The following is an 18,841-nucleotide window of genomic DNA, read 5'->3' as shown; positions in this document are numbered from 1 at the left end:
CTTGAAGAAAGTTAAGTAGACTTAGTCAGAGATTCAGTTCTGACCCTCTGCTTTAACTATCCTACAATTCTACATTTTTCGCAATTTTAGAAACATAGAAGTAGAAAATGGTAGGTCATTTGGTCTTTTAACGTCATGGCTGATCTTCAATGTCAATGTCATGTCCTGTGTCCTAACCATATCATTCATGTCTTTTAAATCTGAGATCTATTTTTCTGAAATACACTCAGTGACTTGGCCTTTACAGCCCTCTGTGGTAGAGAACTCCACAAAGAGTTCATTACCCTTTCAGTGAAGTTTCTTCTCATATTAGTCTTAAATGGATACCCTGTATCTTGAAACTGTGACCCCCTTATTCTAGATATCTAGCCAAAGGAAACAAATTCCCTGCATCCATTCGACTAGGCATATCAGAATTTTGTATGTTTTAAGGAGATCCTCTCTTTCTTCTAAATTCCACTGAATACAGAAGAACAAAGAAACGTTCTTTAGCACCAAAACTCTCGCCATGAAGGCCAATATACTATTTGTCTTCTTTACTGCCTGCTGTATCTGCACACTCACTTTGTGACTTATGCATAAGAGCGCCAAGGTCTCGCAGAGTGTCAACCTCTCTCAATTTACACTCATTCAAGTAAAAATGTCTCCCTATTATTGTTACCAAAGTGGGTAACCTCACATTTATCCATATGATATTGCATCTGCCATGCAGATGCCCACACACTCAAGCCTGTCCAAATCATGCTGAAACATCTCTGCATACTCCCCACAGTTCACTTTCCCAACTTTGTATCATCTGGAGATAATACATTTAGTTGCCTCTTCCAAATCATTTGTATATAATGCGAACACTTGGGATTCTAGCATAGATCCCTGCAATACCACTGCCTGCCAATCAGAAAGAAACTCATTTATGCTAACTCTTTGCTTCTTATCTGCTGACCAGCTTTCCATCCATCTCAAGACATTATCTGCAATCTCACGCGCTTTAAGTTTACTGTTAAGTGAGACCTTGTTGAAAGCCTTCTGAAAGTCTAAATAAACCACATCCACTGGTTCTCCTCAGTCAACTCTACTAGATACATCCTCAAAAAATTCCAATAGATTCGTCAAGCATTCTTTCCTCTTTGAAAATCTATGCTGACTTTGTCTGATTATACTGCTGCTTTCCAAATGCTGCATTATGAAATCCTTGATAATGGATTCTCGCAACTTCATTAGGCTCATTGGTCCATAGTTCCCCGTTTTCTCTATCATGCTTTTTGAATAGTGGGTTTCTTTACTGCCTGCTGTATCTGCGCACTCATTTTCTTTGTAACAAATGCAATCTTTGTATCCTCACTGGCTACAGGGGAAGCCCCAGAGGATTGGGGCCAATGTTGTTCCTTTGTTTAAGGGTAGCAAGAATAATCCAAGTAATTACAGGCTGGTGAGCTTACATCAGCGGTAAAGAAATCATTGGAGAGGATTCTTCAAGACAGGATTTATTCCCACTTGGAAGTAAGTGGACATTTAAGTGAGAGGCAACATGATTTTGTGAAGGGGAGGTCATGTCTCACGGACTTGATCAAGTTTTTTGAGGAAATGACAGTGATGATTGATGAGAGTAGGGCAGTGAATGTTGTTTACATGGACTTCAGTCAGGCCTTTGACAAGATCCCTCATGGCAGACTGGTGCAGAAGGTGAAGTCACATGGGATTAGAGTTGAGCTGGCAAGGTGGACACAAAACTGGTTCGGTCAAAGAAGACAGAGGGTAGCAGTGGAAGGGTGCATTTCTGAATGGAGGGCTGTGACAAGTGGTGTTCCTCAGGGATCAGTGCTGGGATCTTTACTGTTTGTAATATACATAATTGATTTGGAGGAAAACGTAAATGCTTTGATAAGTAAGTTTGCGGACAACACAAAGGTTGGTGGATTTTTTGGATAGCAATGAGGACCATCAGAGGGTACAGCAGGATATAGATTAGTTGGAGACTTGGGCAGAGAGATGGCAAATGGAGTTTAATCTGGACAAATGTGACGTAATGCATTTTGGAAGGTCTAATATGGTTAGGAAATATACGGTAAATGGCAAAACCCTTTGGGGTATTGGTAGGCAAAGGGATCTGGGTGTACAGGTACACAGGTCACTGAAAGTGGCAATGCAGGTGGAGAAGGTAGTCAAGAAGGCATATGGAATGCTTGCCTTCATCAGCTGGGGCACTGAGTTTAAAAACTGGCAAGTCATGTTGCAGCTTTATAGAACCTTAGCTAGGCCACACTTGGAATATAGTAGTCAATTCTGGATGCTACATCACCAGAAGGATGTGAAAGCTTTGGAGAGGGTACAGAAAAGATTTACCAGGATGTTGCCTGGTATGGAGGGCATTAGCTATGAGAAGAGGTTGGAGAAACTTGGTTTGTTCTCACTGGAACAACGGAGGTTGAGGGGCGACTTGATAGAAGTCTACAAGATTATGAGAGGCATGGATAGTCAGAAGCTTTTTCCCCCCCAAGGTGGAAGAGTCAATTGCTAGGGGGCACAGGTTTAAGGTGCAAGGTTAAAGGAGATGTATGAGGCAGATGTTTTCTTTTACACAGAGTAGTGGGTGCCCGGGGGAGGTAGTGGAACCAGATGTGGTAGTGACTTTTAAGGGGCTTCTTGACAAATACATGAATAGGATGGGAATAGAGGGATATGGTCCTCAGAAGGGTAGTGGGTTTCAGTTCAGTCAGGCAGCATGGTCAGTGCAGGGTTGGAGGGCTGAAGGGCCTGTTTCTTTGCTGTAATTTTCTTTGTTCTTACATTAGCTACCTTTCAATCCAAAGAATTTTGGAAAAAAACCAACGGATCTACTATTTCCAGGCCCACATTTTGAAGTGCTCTGGAATGAAAATTATCCGAACCTAGAAGGACAACAACAGCAGATCAATGGGAACACCACTGTGTGCAAGTTCTCCTCCAAGCCATCCGGACGTGGATCTATCATTCCTTCACTGGGTCAAAAACCTGGAACTCCCACCCTAACACTGCATGGACTGCAGCGGTTCAAGAATACAGCATTAATTTGATCGTAAGTAGCTGTCGCTCAAGTACTGATCCCTGCAAAACCACACTAGGCACAACACGTTTAGTGTACATATGATAGAGGCGGTGGTGCTGGAAGTCTTAAAAGGGCGTCAAGGTAGATAAATCCCCGGGATCTGATGAAGTGTACCCCAGGATATTGTGGGAGCCTAGGGAGGATTTCAGGCTCCCCAGCTGAGGTATTTGAATCATCAATAATCACTGGTAAGGTGTCTGAAGATTGGAGAGTGGCAAAAGCTGTGCCTTTGTTTGAAAACGGCTGCAGGGAAAAGCCAGGGAGCCACAGGCCGGTGAGCCTCACATCTGTGGTGGGTAAGTTGTTGAAGGTATTTTGAGAGACAGGATCTACAGGCATTTAGAGACACAAGGACTGATTAGGGACAGTCAGCACGGCTTTGTGAGTGGAAAGTCATGTCTCACAAATTTGAAGGGGTAACAAAAAGATAGTGGGGGCAGTACAGTTGATGTTGTCTACATGGACTTTGGCAAGGCCTTTGACAAGGCATCGCATGGTAGTTTGTTGCTTAAGGTTAAATCTCGTGGGATCCAGGGTGAGGTAGCTAAATGGATACAAAATTGGCTTGACGACAGAAGCCAGAGGGTGGTTGTACAGGGTTCTTTTTCAACCTGGAGGCCTGTGACCAACGGTGTGCCTCAGGGCTAAGTGCTGGGTCCACTGTTATTTGTCATTTATATTAATGATTTGGATGAGAATATAGAAGACATGGTTAGTAAGTTTGCAGATGACACCAAGATTGATAACACAGTGGACAGTGAAGGTTATCTTGGGCTGCAACAGGATCTTGATCAATTGGGCCAGTGGGCTGACAAACGGCAAACGGAATTTAATTTAGATAAATGCGAGGTGATGCATTTTGGTAGGTTGAACCAGGGCAGGATTTACTCAGTTAATAGCAAAGAGATCTAGGGTTACAGGTTCATAGCTCCTGGAAAGTGGAGTCATAGGTGGACAGAGTGGTGAAGAAAGCGTTCGGCATGCTTGGTTTCACCGGAACATTGGATACAGGAGTTGGGACATCTTGTTGAAATTGTACAAGACATTGGTAAGGCCACACTTGGAATATTGTGTGCAATTCTGGTCATTATTATAGCAAGGATATTATTAAACTAGAAAAAGGGCAGAAAAGATTTACTAGAATGCTACCAGGACTTGATGGTTTGAGTAATAAGGAGAGGCTGGATAGACTGGGACTTTTCTCTGAGGAGTGATTTTATTGAGGTCTATAAAATAACGAGGGGCATAGATAAGGTAAATAGTCAATATCTTTTCCCAAAGGTAGAAGAGTCTAAAACTAGAGTGCATAGGTTTTAGGTGAGAAGGGAGAAATACAAAAGGATCCAGAAGGGCAATTTTTTCACACAGAGGATGGTAAGTGTCTGGAACAAGCTGCCAGAGGTAGTCAAGGTGAGTACAATTTTGTCTTTTAAAAAGCACTTAAAAGGTTATATGAGTAATTTGGGTACAGAGGGACATGGGCCAAATGCAGGCAATTGGGACTAGCTTTGGGCCTTAAAAAGGAGGCAGCACGGACAAGTTGGGCCAAAGGGCCTGTTTCCAAGCTGGAAACCTCTGACTCTAATCCTCAATCTAAGCTAATATCCCTCAATACATAATTGCTAATTTAATGTAATAGGCTCTATTTTGGCCCTTTATAGAATAATTCACTACATTACACTGGAAAAGTTCTTGAAGATTTTCTTTTCATAAATCAATGTTGACTATATTAGGTCCCTAAATAATGGTTTCTAGCATTTTTCTTACTTTTGGTGTTAGTCTAACTGGCCACTAGTTTTCTCTCTTCCATTTTGTAACTGGGATTCACTTTAGGTTTTATTTCTTCTCCACCGCCTCCATGAATCCCATATAACAGCAGCTAGATTTCACAACATAACGGCTTTTAAAGTTCAAAGTCTCCTTGAGAATGTAATTCAAGTTGTCCTTGAGCGGGTTTAATGAACATTGGCAGGGATTACATTTCATTCTCATTAAAAAAGGAATATTACAGGAACTTTTAACCAAGTTAGCTGACAAGCCACATCTTTGAGTGTGTAGATGCCATCAAATCGCTAAGTTTCTCCCGGCCTCCAAGGTGATTCAAGGGTTTGAAAGACGCATTTATAACGCAGAAAACAAATATATAGAAGCATAGAAAATAGGTGCAGAATGAGGCCATTTGGCCCTTTGATCCTGCACCACTAATCAATATGAACATGGTTGATCATGCACTTTCAGTATCCCACTCCTGCTTTCCTTCCATACCCCTTGCTCCCTTTAAGTCACGAGAGCTACGTCCAGGTCCCTTTTGCACAGATCTAATCAACTGACCGTGACAGCTTTCTGTGGTAGAGAACACCACAGGTTCACAACTCAGTGAACAGATTCTTCTTCATCTCAGTCCTGAATGGCTTGCCACTTATTCTTAGACTATGACCAAGAGTTCTGACTTCCAACATTGGGAACATTCTTCCTGCACCTAGCCTGTCAAGTCACATCAGGATTTTATATGTTTCTATGAGATTCCTCTCTCATTTTTCTAAATTCCATTGAGTACAAGCCCAGTCAATCCAGTCTCTCTTCATACGTCAGTCCTGCCATTCCAGGAATCAGTCTGGTGAACCTTGACTGGACTCTCTCAACAGCAAAAATATCCATTCTCAGAATCAGACCAAAACTGCACACAATTCTCGAGGTGTGGCCTCACCAAAGCTCTGTATAACTGCAGCAAGACATCCTTACTCCTATACTCAAATCCTCTTGCTATGAAGGCCAGGATGCCATTAATTTTCCTCACTGCCCATTGTATCTGCATGCCAACCTTCAGCGACTGTTCCACTATGAACCCCAGGTCACACTGAACTTCCCCCTTTCCTAAATTGCCACCATTCAGATAATCTTCCTTCCTGTTTTTGCCAAAGTGGATAACCTTATATTTATCCACATTATATTTGCAAAGTATTTGCCCACTTAACCAGCTTGTCCAAGTCACCCTGCAGTCTGTTAGCATCCTCCACACATCACACACTGCCACCAACCAGCTTACTGGCATCTGCAAATTTGGAGATATCGCATTCAAGTCCTTTGTTCAAATCATTAATGTATATTGTGAATAGCTGGGGTCCCAGCACTGAACCCTGCAGCACTCCACTGCCTGCCACTCTGAAAATGATCAGTTTTTTCCCACTCTTTGCTTCCTGCCTGCCAACCTGTTCTCTAGCTACATCAATACATTAGCCCCAAATACCATGAACTTTAATTGTGCTCACTAGCCTCTTGTGTGGGTCCTTGTGAAAAGCCTTTTGAGAGCCCAGATACTGACTTGTTCACCCTTGTCCACTCTGTTACATCCTCAAAAAATTCCAGAAGATTTGTCAAGCACGATTTCCCTTTAATGAATCCATGCTTAGTTGGACCAATCCTGACATCGCTTTCCAAATGCCCAATTATTCCATCCTTAATAATTGACACCAGCATTTTCACCATCACCAATGTCGGGCTAACCGGTCTATAATTCCCCACTTTCTCTCTCCCTCATCTAAAAAGTGGGGTTACTTTAGCTACTCTCCAATCTTCCAGAGTCTACCGATTGCTGGAAAATTATCATCAATGTGTCCACTATTTCTGGGGCCACTTCCTTGAGTATTCTGAGATGCACAGCATCATGCCCTGGAGAGTTATCAGGTTTTAATCCCAGCAATTTCCCCAATTTCTTGACTAATAAGTCAGTTCCCTCCATGCTGGACCTTCTGTATTAGCATTTATTAGCCTTAGTATTTCTGGAAAGTTATTTGTGCCTTCCTTAGTGAAGGTAGATCTAAAGCATTTATTCATATTTGAGTATCATTTGATGTGCCATCTCTTTGACGCCCATTATGAATTCACCCGATTCTAATTGTCAAGGACCTCCATTTGTGTTTAATTTTTTTCTCTTCACATATTATAAGAGCTTTTGCCGTCAGTTTTTATCTTCTGCAAGCCTACTCTCAGTCTATTTTCCCCTTTTGAATTAAACCCTTTGTCCTCTGCTGAATTTTAAATTTCTCCGTCCGCAGTTTTGCTGCTTTTTCTGGCCAATTTATATGCCCCCTCTTTGGCTTTAAAGCTATCCCTGATTTCTCTTGTTAGCCATGGATGAATCATCTTCCCCAATTTACTCTCTCACCAGACAAGGATGTACAGTTATTGAAGTTCATCCAAGTGTTTGTTAAATGTCTGCCATTACCTATCCATTGACAATCCCTTGAGTATCCTTTGCCACATTATCCTAGCCAATACACGTCTCATACCATTAAAGTTAGCTTTCCTCAAATTCAGAACTCTAGCCTCAGACTTAACTGTGTCACTTTCCATCTTAATGAAGAATTCTACCATATTATGGTCACACAAAGAACCCAGGACCACAAGGTTGCTAATTAATCCTCTCTCATTACACAATACCCAGTCTACGATGGCCTGCTCTCTAGTTGATTCCTCGACACATTGGTCCATAAAACTATCCCTTATACATTCCAAGAAAGTGTATTTTTGCTATGAAATCTTAAATATAGCTTCATCCACATATAAACACTAATTTAAGCACTAACAATTAAAATGTTAAATGTTAGCCAATTCTACATAATCAAGAAAATTTTAAGACTGAATGATCAAAATATTTTGTGCTCTTAGGGGGACACCCAACCCAGAGGGATTGTTTCTAGTGTCCAGAGCCACTGGATCAACAACCCTCAGCCAAGTGTCCATTTCATTGGTAAAAAGATCATGCAGGTTGCCCAAGTAAATCGAGGCCTAATCCTCTCACTGAGATTGTTTGTTGACTCGCTTCACAGACAGCAACATGAAATGGGATTTGTCCAATTTTCTTCTCCATAGGTCTATGATAATACAAATGCCCCAATGGCTATAATTCAGCAAGGTCCACTTACTCCGGATGGATTGGGCATTAAACCTTGGAGCTGATGGCCTATGTGGCTTAATAGCTTCTTTAACCGCTAAAGAATCAGATGGTTTTTGAGGCTGTGAGGATATTTCCAAAAATTTTTTATATGCGGAGAGGTTGATGTTTGACATTTTCACACTGGCATTTGAACCATTCAACCTTGAGACCAGTAGAATTGATAGACATGGTATCAAGGGAGGATGGGTAGAAAAATAATGTCAAGATACAAATGAGGTAATTGCAGAGTGAAATTAAATGGCACCTCCCTGATTGGGTAAAAGGGTCAAAGAATATGTTGATGAGAGGTAGGGAGAAGAACTAATGAACAAACAGACTAAAACACATTTAGAAGGGCCATGAGTTCAAAATATTAAAAATATTTTCCATCACCAGTACCTATGAAGTGCAGCTAAAGTCAGTAAATTAACAGATCTTCTGAAATGTACTCACTTCCAGCTGCATTCTCACAACAAATCCCATCAGCAAAGCTGTGCTCCCAAATAATAATCATCAGCAACTTCCATATCCATCCACCCAACAATTGATGCAGAATTGTTAAGATGCTCAACTTAAACCAAGAAATTCACCTCAGAAAATTCAACTTCTGTACAAATTTGTTCTGCTTGTCTATGTGCCAAGAAACACGTTCCTTGCTAACATGCAATAATAAAGCTATCTGAAGACCCGCTGCATAAGGCACAAGGCGTAGAAGAACTTTGCTGCTTTGTCTCAGCCAGGACCGGCAGCCTACCTGGTCAGTTTTGACAGTCTTGCTAGTCATCTCCTCTCTGAAGATCAGCAAAGGAATGCTCTCATTTTCATCAACATTATCCATTTCAAACAGTCCTGCTCACAACTTTGGCAGGGTGTTGGTGTTTTCCTCTCTACAGTAAGGCAAGCCTGGTTTGAGAAAGAGACAGGTGTTTGCCACTGAACAGTAAGCACACTGGGGAAACCTACACAACTGCTTGCTTTTACTGAGTCAGCACTATGGCCAGATCAAAGGATAAGACTGCAAGTGAAGCTAACAACACCAGTAATTTGATCATTGTTGTATAAAGCTTTTGGTTTGCACAATGTGTATTTACATAGCACCCCCTTAATATAGTAAAACATTTCAGTTCTTCAGAGGCAGTCAAAATGGCACAATGATCAGCAGTGCTGCCTCATAGCGCCAGGGACCCAGGTTCAATTCCAGCCTTCAACAGGCTGAGTGGAGTTTGCACATTTTCCCAGTATCTGCATGGGATTCCTCCAGATGCTCTTGTTTCAACTCAGTCCAAAGTTGTGTAATTTAGGTAGATTAGCCATGGTAAATGCACAGGGTTACAGGGATAGGGTGAAGGAGAAGACTTGGGTGGGATGTTCTTTTGGACAGCTGGTGCAGACTCAATGAGCTGAACAGCCTCCTTCTGCACTCTAGGGATTCTGTGGTGCTATGGAGTCACATTAGGACAGGTGATCAAAAAGCCTGCCTCTTGACCAAACTTAAGAAATAAAAATAGTACAAAGAAAATTGGGAATGTTCAAGAAGCCAGAATTGGAGGAACTTGTGCTGTGGGGCTGGAGGCAATTACAGAGAGAAAGAGGGTGGAGGGATTTGAAAATAAGGATGACATTTTTAAAACTGTAGTGTTGCTTGCCATTGTCAATCATTGAGCACAGAGGTGATGAATGGTTGGAATTTGGTAACTCACGATATAGACATTTGAATTTCATTGAAAAAATTATATGTCAATAATATTTAACAACAGTTTCCTGCCAACAATTGACAATTTGCCAAATCAACCAACCTCCCAGTTAAGGCAATCAAAGGAAAATCCTCCCAGGCATGTGAAACCTGTTCCAACTCTCAAAAGTAACAGAATAAAATACCAGGATATTAATTTAATCCTGCATCATAAACTGATTCCTGATCATCAGTAGTTAAATCACTCAAATCAATCCAATATCATAAACTCAGTGCAGTTAGCACCAAGCTCAACCCTACAAAACAGGGCAAACTGAATTACAAACTTTTCTCCTAGTCCACAGAACCTTAAGCAATAATAAACTTTCACAGCTATGAGCTTTGAATATATTTAAATGGTGCATGAAGAAAAATCTCAGTAAATGCACTGAATATTAAAGACTAACTTCTTAACACAATATTGGGAATTACATGTTTGGAGCAAACACTCTGTACTGGAAACAAAATATAGAAAAGTGGAAAAGCATCCATCAGGTAAGCATTTTCAAAACTTAATGCATTACATCTAGAGGTGCAGAAGAATGCTTACAGCACAGGAGAAAGAGGGGTATTTGGTCTGTCATATCCATGCTGGCTCTCTGAAGGAGCAATTTACCTAGTGCCATTCTCTGGTTTTCTCTCTGAAGTCCGACATACATTTTTCCTTCTCAGATAATCAAATCAAATTCCCTCAACTGCCTTGTTTGAACCTACTTCCACCACAATCTCAGACCTATTCCAGGTCCTAGAGATCTGTTGCACGAATGAAGACTTTTTTTACCTTACATAGAGTCGTAAAGAGTGCTTTTGGTACATTGGCCTTTATAAATTGGAGTATCGAGTATAAAAGTTGGAGTGTTATGGTAAGGTTATATAAGGCATTGGTGAGGTCGAATTTAGAGTATTGTGTACAGTTTTAGTCACCTAGTTACAGGAAGAATGTAAATAAAGTTGAAAGAGTGCAGAGAAGGTTCACAAGGATGTTGCCGGGACTTCAGAAGCTGAGTTAGAGAGAGAGATTGAAAGGTTAGGACTTTATTCCCTGGAGCGTAAAAGAATGACAGGAGATTTGATAGAAGTGTATAAGATTTTGATGGGTATAGATAGAATGAATGCAAGCAGGCTTTTTTCCAGAGGCTGGGGGAGAAAAAAAAAAGAGGGCATGGGTTAAGGGTGAAAGGAGAAAAGTTTAAAAGGAATATTAGGGGGAGCTTCTTCACGCAGAGTGGTGGGAGTGTGGAACGAGTGGTAAATGCGGGGTCACTTTTAACATTTAAGAAAAACTTGGACGGGTTCATGGATGAGAGCAGTGTGAAGGGATATCATCCAAGTGCAGGTCAGTGGGACTCGGCAAAAAACGGTCTGGCACAGACAAGAAGGGCCAAATGGCCTGTTTCTGAGCTGTAATTTTCTATGGTTCTATGGTTAAACATGTATCCCCTCATTCTTGATCCTTACACCAATGGAAACAGTATTTCCATATCTACTCTGACCAGTTCGCTCATGGTTTTGAACACCTCTATCAAATATCTTTTTGCGATTTGGGGAAGTGCCGGAAGATTGGAAAACGGCTAACGTTATGCCACTGTTTAAAAAAGGTAGCAGACAAAAGGCAGGGAATTATAGGCCAGTTAGTTTAACGTCTGTAGTTGGAAAAATGCTTGAATCCGTCATCAAAGAAGAAATAGCGAGGCACCTAGAAAGGAATGGTTTGATAGAGCAGACGCAGCACGGATTCGTTAAGGGGAAGTCGTATTTGACGAATTTATTGGAGTTCTATGAGGATGTGACTAGGTCGGTAGACAGAGGGGAACCGGTGGGTGTGGTGGTTTTAGATTTTCAAAAGGCGTTTGATAAGGTGCCTCATAAAAGGTTGCTACAGAAGGTTAGGGTGCATGGAGTTGGGGGTAAGGTGTTAGCGTGGATAGAGGATTGGCTGTCTAATAGGAAGCAGAGAGTTGGTATCAATGGGTGCTATTCTGATTGGCGGTTGGTGACTAGGGGAGTGCCGCAGGGACTGGTGCTGGGGCCTCAACTATTTACCATTTATATAGACGATCTGGAGGAGGGGGCTGAGTGTAGGGTGACGAAATTTGCTGATGACACAAAGATGAGTGGAAAAGCAAATTGCGTGGAGGGTGTGGAAAGTCTGCAGAGGGCTCTGGATAGGCTGAGCGAGTGGGCGAAGACCTGGCAAATGGAGTATAATGTTGGCAAGTGTGAGGTTATCCACTTTGGCAGAAATAATAGTAGGAGGGATTACTATTTAAAAGGCAAAAAGCTGCAGCATGCTACGGTGCAGAGGGACCTGGGGGTCCTTGTGCACGAGTTGCAAAAACCCAGTCTGCAGGTGCAGCAGGTGATCAAGAAGGTGAATGGAATGCTGGCCTTTATAGCGAGGGGGATAGAATATCAAAGTAGGGAGATCTTGCTGCAACTGTCCAGGGCACTGGTGAGGCCACAGCTGGAGTATTGTGTGCAGTTTTGGTCGCCGCACTTGAGGAAGGATATATTGGCCTTGGAGGGAGTCCAGAGGAGATTCACTAGGCTGATACTGGAGATGAGGGGGTTGGCCTATGAAGAGAGACTAAATACTCTGGGTCCGTACTCGTTGGAGTTTAGAAGGATGAGGGGGGATCTTATAGAGACGTATAAGATAATGAAGGGGATGGATAGGGTACAGGTAGAGAGATTCTTCCCGCTTAGAAAGGATAGCAGGACTACAGGGCACAGCCTCAAGATGGGGGGGGGGCCAGTTTAGTTCGGAGTTGAGGAGGAACTTCTTCACTCAAAGGGTGGTGAATCTCTGGAATTCTCTGCCTGTTGAAGTGGTGGAGGCTACCTCGCTAAATATATTTAAGTCACGGGTAGATAGGTTTTTGATAGACAAGGGAATTAAGGGTTATGGGGAGAGAGCAGGAAAGTGGAACTGATCCACTTCAGATCAGCCATGATCTTATTGAATGGCGGGGCAGGCTTGAGGGGCTAGACGGCCTGCTCCTGCTCCTATTTCTTATGTTCTCTTCTAAACTTCCTCTTCAAGAAAAGTAGTCCCAACTTCTCCAATCTATCAATGCAATTAAAGCTCCCCATCCCTGGAACCATTCATGATTATTTTTTATACCCTAATACCTCGCTATCCTTATCAAAATACAGCACCCTGAAGTAGAGACATTAAGAGGCTAAATGAGTGTTTTATGCAAGTTTAAACTAACTTGTTTGCTTTTATACTCTATGCCCTGATTAATAACTGGGGTGCTGTATGTTTTAACCCCTCTTGTAACCTGTTCTGCCAACTTTAATGATTTATGCACCCTCTGCTCCTGCACAGCCTTCAGACTTGTTTCCTTATTTTGTCTTGTCTCCCCATGCCTTAATCTGTTCTGCCAACTTTAATGATTTATGCACTGGTCCCCCATTCCTGCATTGCCTTTAGAATTGTCCCCTTTATTTTACTCTTGTCACCCCATGTTATTTCTACCAAATGAATTTCTTCACACTTCTCTGCATTGAATTTCATCTGCCACTTGTCCGCCCATTCCACCAACCTAAGCTCTTTTGAAAATGTACACAATTCTCCTCACAATGCTTCCAAGCTTGGTGTATTGTGGATGACACAAAGTTCTAGGTCAGTGGTAGGTACCCTAGGCTAGTGAGTGGGCTGCATGAGTGGCCCTCCATCTCAGTCAGCCACAAGTTTGAAATCAGGCACGCAGCACGGTAGCACAATGGTTAGCACTGCTGCTATACAGCTCCAGGGACCTGGGTTCAATTGCAGGCTTGGGTCACTGTCTGTGTGGTGTTTGCACATTCTCCTCGTGACTACATGGATTTCGTCCAGGTGCTCCGGTTTCCTCCCACAGTCCAAAGACGTGTGGGTTAGGTGGATTGGCTATGCTAAAATTGCCCTTAGAGTCCTGAGATGCGTAGGTTAGAGTGATTAGTGGGTAAATGTGTAGGGAGATGGGGATAGGGCCTGGGTGGGATTGTGGTCTGTGCAGACTCAATGGGCCGAATGGCCTCTTTGTACGCTATAGGAATTCTATGATTGAGGCTTATTCACCAATCACAATTCTACGAAGAAACATATTTAATACATGCCAAATATCTCAAAACAAGTTACTTAATCATTTAGATAGTTGATAGAACTAACAACTTCAAATGTAAAAACAAAACAACTATTTACACTTTGGACATGAGGGGGGACATGAATGAAATCAGCAAACACCTCACTCGCTCTTGCTTTGTGTGTATATAATTTCAGTCATACCAGTCAGAAAAATCCAAGCAGCCAGAAATCAGCAGCACGTGGCAACCCTGCCCCTAGGCAACAGTCAACTAAATGTCTCATGGGCCACATTCTGAACCCTGAAGGACACCTCCATTGGAATTACTAACAGTTATTAAATACAGACTGAAACCAAGTTGAGTTGCTCCTGAAATAGACACCATGTTTATGCTTTTCACAGTTCAAGTCCTATTTAAAAATCAGCAAGAGGATATTATTCCTGATCATTCAAGTGTTGCAGCAATCCTTTTCCTCAGAAACCAACCCTTATAGAATGAAACAGCATAGGTGACCAGTCTGCACAGTGTAACAGCTCTGTAATATCACTCTCCATGCTCTTTATACACAGCTCTGCAAATGTTTACCTTTCAAGCATTTAACCAATTCCCTTTGAACGTAATCACTGAATTTGTTTCCATCATCCTTTCAGGCTGCACATCCAAGAACATAAATCGCAATGTAAAGAAAGGGTTTCCTCATTACTCTCCCCTACCTCCTCCCCAACATTGTTTGTTGCACCAATTATTTTAAATTTGTGTCCCCTTCACTCTCCTGTTAACAAAAACACTTTCAATGATGAACAAGTCATTTATAATTTTAAAGTACAAGAGATCATAAAGTGTAAAATGAAGAGCACAATGTCTCACCGAGTTGGCTTGATGGTTTTCTGTTGCACTCTCTCTTGGCTGCCCGCCCTGAAACACGGGCACAACCTGGGCAGATAACTCCGACATTAGTAAAGTCCCACGAAACGAATGAAGCAATCACCCGCGTTAGTTAACACTCCCTCCCTCGCTGCAAAGCATATAAGAGCAGAAAAACATTATTCTCCTATCTGCAAGACACCCAATATGGATAATCATTCCTGAACATTTGGATATTTCGTTATGTGTTAACATGAATAGAAACTCCAGTGAATCATCCCTACTACATGGCAACAAAGAATCAACTGGCCATGTCAATAAGCGGAAGCTTCCCCAGCACATTCAAAATTGGCCAAAGACACTTGGTCTTAAATCTGCATACCAGTGATTAATGTGCTTCATGATAGACAAAATTTGACACAAAGCCACAAGATGGTTGACCAAAAACCTGATTAATGAGAGATTTTAAGGTGCATCCTAAAGAAAAGGTAAGAGAAGTAGCGGTGTTTTGGGAGATATTTTCAGAGTTTAAGACCTTGGCCATTGAAGTACCACCCATCAATGCAGGAACAGTTATCAGTAATACGGAAATGGTTGGAATTGAAAAAGTACAAATCAGAAGTTTCTAGCGCTGGAGAAGTCGCTCCCAGTGTACATGCAATTATAGATGATGTGTCAAGGGCAGCAAGTGGAAGAAAAATAGGACACAGTTGAAGACATGAGTGAGACAACCGTAACACCGATGGGGAATGCATCCTGCCCCCAACCAAACTAACCTCGAGGGGAAGGTGAGGATCCCAATTAAACTTGACCCCTAGGGAAAAGAGAGGATTCCTCCCCCAATCAAACCGTGCCCGAGGAGAAGGGCAGAGCCCCTGCCTCCCAAATAAACTGACCACTAGGGGAAAAGAGGACCCCTGCCCCCAAGGTGAACAAAACAGTCCCTGCCCCCTAACCAAACAGGCAGCACAGTGGTTAGATTGCTGCCTCAGCGTCAGGGACCAGGTTTGATTCCCAGCTTGGATCAGTGTCTGTGCGCAGTTTGCACATTCTCCCCATGTCTGTTTGGGTTGCCTCTGAGTGCCCCAGTTTCCTCACACAGTCCAAACATGTGCAGGTTAGGTGGATTGGCTAATTTGCTAAATTGTCACTTACTGTCAGGAGGACTAGCTCGGGTTAATGCATGGGGTAACGGGAATAGGGCCTGGACGAGATTATCCTTGGTGCAAACTCAATGTGCTGAATAGCCTCCTACTGCACTGTAGGATTCTATGATTCAAACAGACCTTCAGGGGAAGGCGAGGACACCTGCCCACCCCACCAAAGTGACCATCAGGAAAAGGAGAAGACACCTGCCCATCCCATCAAAGTGACTCCTCAGGGGAAGGAGAGGAGCCCACCCCATCAAAGTGACCCACGAGGGAAGGAGGGCCCATCCCACCAAACTGACCCCCAGCGAAAGGACAGAACGCCTGCGCCCCTAACCAAATTGACCCATAGAGGAAGGAGAGGGGCCTACTCCACCAGCCCCGATGGGGAGGATAAGCCCCGCCTCTGCTATGACCAGCGGAGAAGGAGAAGTCCACCCCAATGGCAGAGGGGAATCACCACCTCCCCTCATACAGCCGATCCGGGGATAAGGGTAACTCACCCGGAATTGACCGACTCTCATGATGTCCCCAACCCTTCCTCACCAACAGCCTTGTTCTCCACCCACCGGAAATGACCAACGTCACTCTAACGTCACCTCCGCCACGGGCAGCGGCGGTCATGTGACCGGCGGATTTCCTGCGCACGCATCGCGTGTCCACCCCGGGCTGGCCGGAGCCGGAGGTGTGTGCTGTCCCTGTTTGTGAAAGTTAAATCGGAGCCATTCTGTCTAAACTATGATGCATCTGCTCTGAGAGCTGTTAAAAAGACAATAACGATTGATGTTACTCTGTATCCAACCGAACATGTATCTGCCTTGTGACTATTAGACTTAGAGAGGGTTAACGGGGTCATTCACAGTGAGAGGAGCAATGTTCTGGTCACCACACTACCAGGTGGATGTGAAAGTTTTGCAGAGTGTGCAAAAAAGATTCACCAGGATGTTGTCTCGTCTTGAGGGCGTTGGTAATGAGGAAAGTGAATAAACTAGGATAGTTTGCACTGGCAATACAGAGGCTGAGGGAGACCTGAGAAAAATCTGCAAAATTGAGATAAGTGAATGTTTTTTTCACAGTTGGTATTGGAATTACAAGGGGGCACAGGTTCAAGATCAGAGGGGGGAAATTTAAGGAAGATGTGTAGGGGCAGTATTTCATGCTGAAAGTGGTGGACGCCTGGAATGTTGTGCTAGAGGCAGTAGTAGCAACATTTAAAAGCCATTGGGATGGGTACATGAATAGCGAAGGAATAGAGGGAGTAACAAGCGGGGCAACAGGCGAGCGAGGAGAAACAGAAACATTACCAGCAAAAGTGTAGTGATGCGGCGATTAACAGTGAGAGAGGAGAAAAAGGGAACGTTCAGTGAGAGCAGCAACGGGGGGGGGGTCGTCTGCGGTGAGGGAGCAGCGACGGGGGGGTTGCCCGCGGCGAGGGAGCAGCGACGGGGGCGGGGGGGGGTGTCGCCACACTACCAGGTGGATGTGAAAGTTTTGCAGAGTGTGCAAAAAAGATTCACCAGGATGTTGTCTCGTCTTGAGGGTGTTGGTAATGAGGAAAGTTTGAATAAACTAGGATAGTTTGCACTGGCAATGTGGAGGCTGAGAGACCCGAGAAAAATCTGCAAAATTGCGAAAATCGAAGGCATTTTTTCAAGTGTGAATTACAAGGGGGCACAGATTCAAGGTCAGAGGGGGAAAATTTAAGGGAGATGTACAGGGCAAGTATTTCAGGCAGAAAGTGGTGGATGCCCGGAATATTCTGCTAGAGGCAGTGGTGGAACCAGGCACGTAGCAACATTTAGGAGTCATTGGGATGGGTAAATGAGTAACAAAGGGATAGAGGGAGAGAGCAGCAACAGGGTTATTCAATGAGGGAGGAGCAATGGAGATATAAACAGAGAGAGGAGCAACAGGTTCATTCACAGCGAGGGAGGGGCAACAGTCATTCACAGCGTGAGAGGACCAATCGGACCATTAACAGCGAGAGAGGAGCAACCGGGTCATTTGCAGCAAAAGAGACGCAACAAAGATATTCACGGTGAGAACAGAGCAATGGGGTCATTCAGGGAGGGGCAGCAGGGTCATTCAAACTTTATAAGACCCTTGTCAGACCCCACTTGGAGTACTGTGCGCAGTTCTGGTTGCCTCACTGCAGGAAGGATGTGGAAGCTATTGAGAGGGTGCAGGGGAGATGTACAAGGATATTGCCTGGATTGGGAGGCACGCCTTATGAAGATAGCTAGCTCCCTCAACCTCTCTTCTCCCTGGAGAGACAAAGGTTGAGAGGAGACCTGATAGAGGTTTATAAAATGTTGAGAGGTATAGATAGGGTGGATTCTCAGAGGCTATTTCCCAGGGCTGAAATGGTCACTACGAGAGGACACAGATTTAAGGTGCTGGGGAGCAGGTACAGAGGAGATGTCGGGGTAAGTTTTTCACTCGGTGGTGAGTGAGCGGAATCGGCTGCCGTCGGTAGTGGTAGAGGTGAACTCGCTGGGGTCTTTTAAAAGACTTCTGGATGAGTACATGGGATTTAATAGGATTGAAAGTTATAGATCTATGGCCTGTTTGTGCTGTAGTGTTCTATGTTCCATTCAGGGCGAGAACGGGGCAGCAGGGTCAGTCACAGCGGCTGTGGGGCAGCGCGGTCAGTCAGGGCAGGAGTAGAGCGATGGGGCGTTTAACAGTGAAAGAGGAGCAACAGGGTCATTAACAGCAAGAGAGGAGAAACAAGGACATTAAAGCGAGAGAGGAGAAACATTAACAGCAACAGTGGAGAAATGGGGTGATACCATTTACCAGCACTTGGCCCATAGTTTTGATGTGCCAAGTTCTCATCCGGATACTTTTTAAAGAACGTGAGGCAACTTGCTTCTACTACCCTCCCAGGCAGGGAATTCCAGACCATCACCACCCTCTGCTTTTTCCCGCTTTCCCTTTAAACATCCTGTCCCTCACCTTCAACTTACGTCCCTTCATGACTAAAGGGAACAGCTGCTCCTTTTCCA

The 18,841-nt window shown here is 43.6% G+C and overlaps 1 protein-coding gene across 2 annotated transcripts in view; it reads right to left on the bottom strand.

Moving 5' to 3' along the window:
• The window catches only part of psen1 (presenilin 1), a 90,533-nt gene extending 74,112 nt beyond the window's left edge, over positions 1–16,421 (bottom strand). The window contains exons 1-2 of one of the 2 annotated variants that reach the window (XM_080202916.1): positions 16,337–16,421; positions 14,689–14,836 (exon numbers count right to left, since the gene is read on the bottom strand). In XM_080202916.1, coding sequence (XP_080059042.1) covers positions 14,689–14,775 — 87 coding nt within the window. In that variant the 5' untranslated portion in view covers positions 14,776–14,836; positions 16,337–16,421. Of the gene's footprint in view, positions 1–8,775; positions 8,925–14,688; positions 14,837–16,336 lie in introns of those variants that run through there. The other variant, XM_080202917.1, reaches the window with a different exon arrangement.
• Positions 16,422–18,841: the final 2,420 nt, after the last annotated feature.

This window comes from Carcharhinus amblyrhynchos, chromosome 14 (genome assembly GCF_965287045.1).
Source record: "Carcharhinus amblyrhynchos chromosome 14, sCarAmb.v2.hapA, whole genome shotgun sequence".
Lineage (NCBI taxonomy): Eukaryota > Metazoa > Chordata > Chondrichthyes > Carcharhiniformes > Carcharhinidae > Carcharhinus > Carcharhinus amblyrhynchos.
The sequence above is the reverse complement of the archived record's forward strand: the minus strand, read 5'-3'. Positions and strand labels throughout refer to the sequence as shown.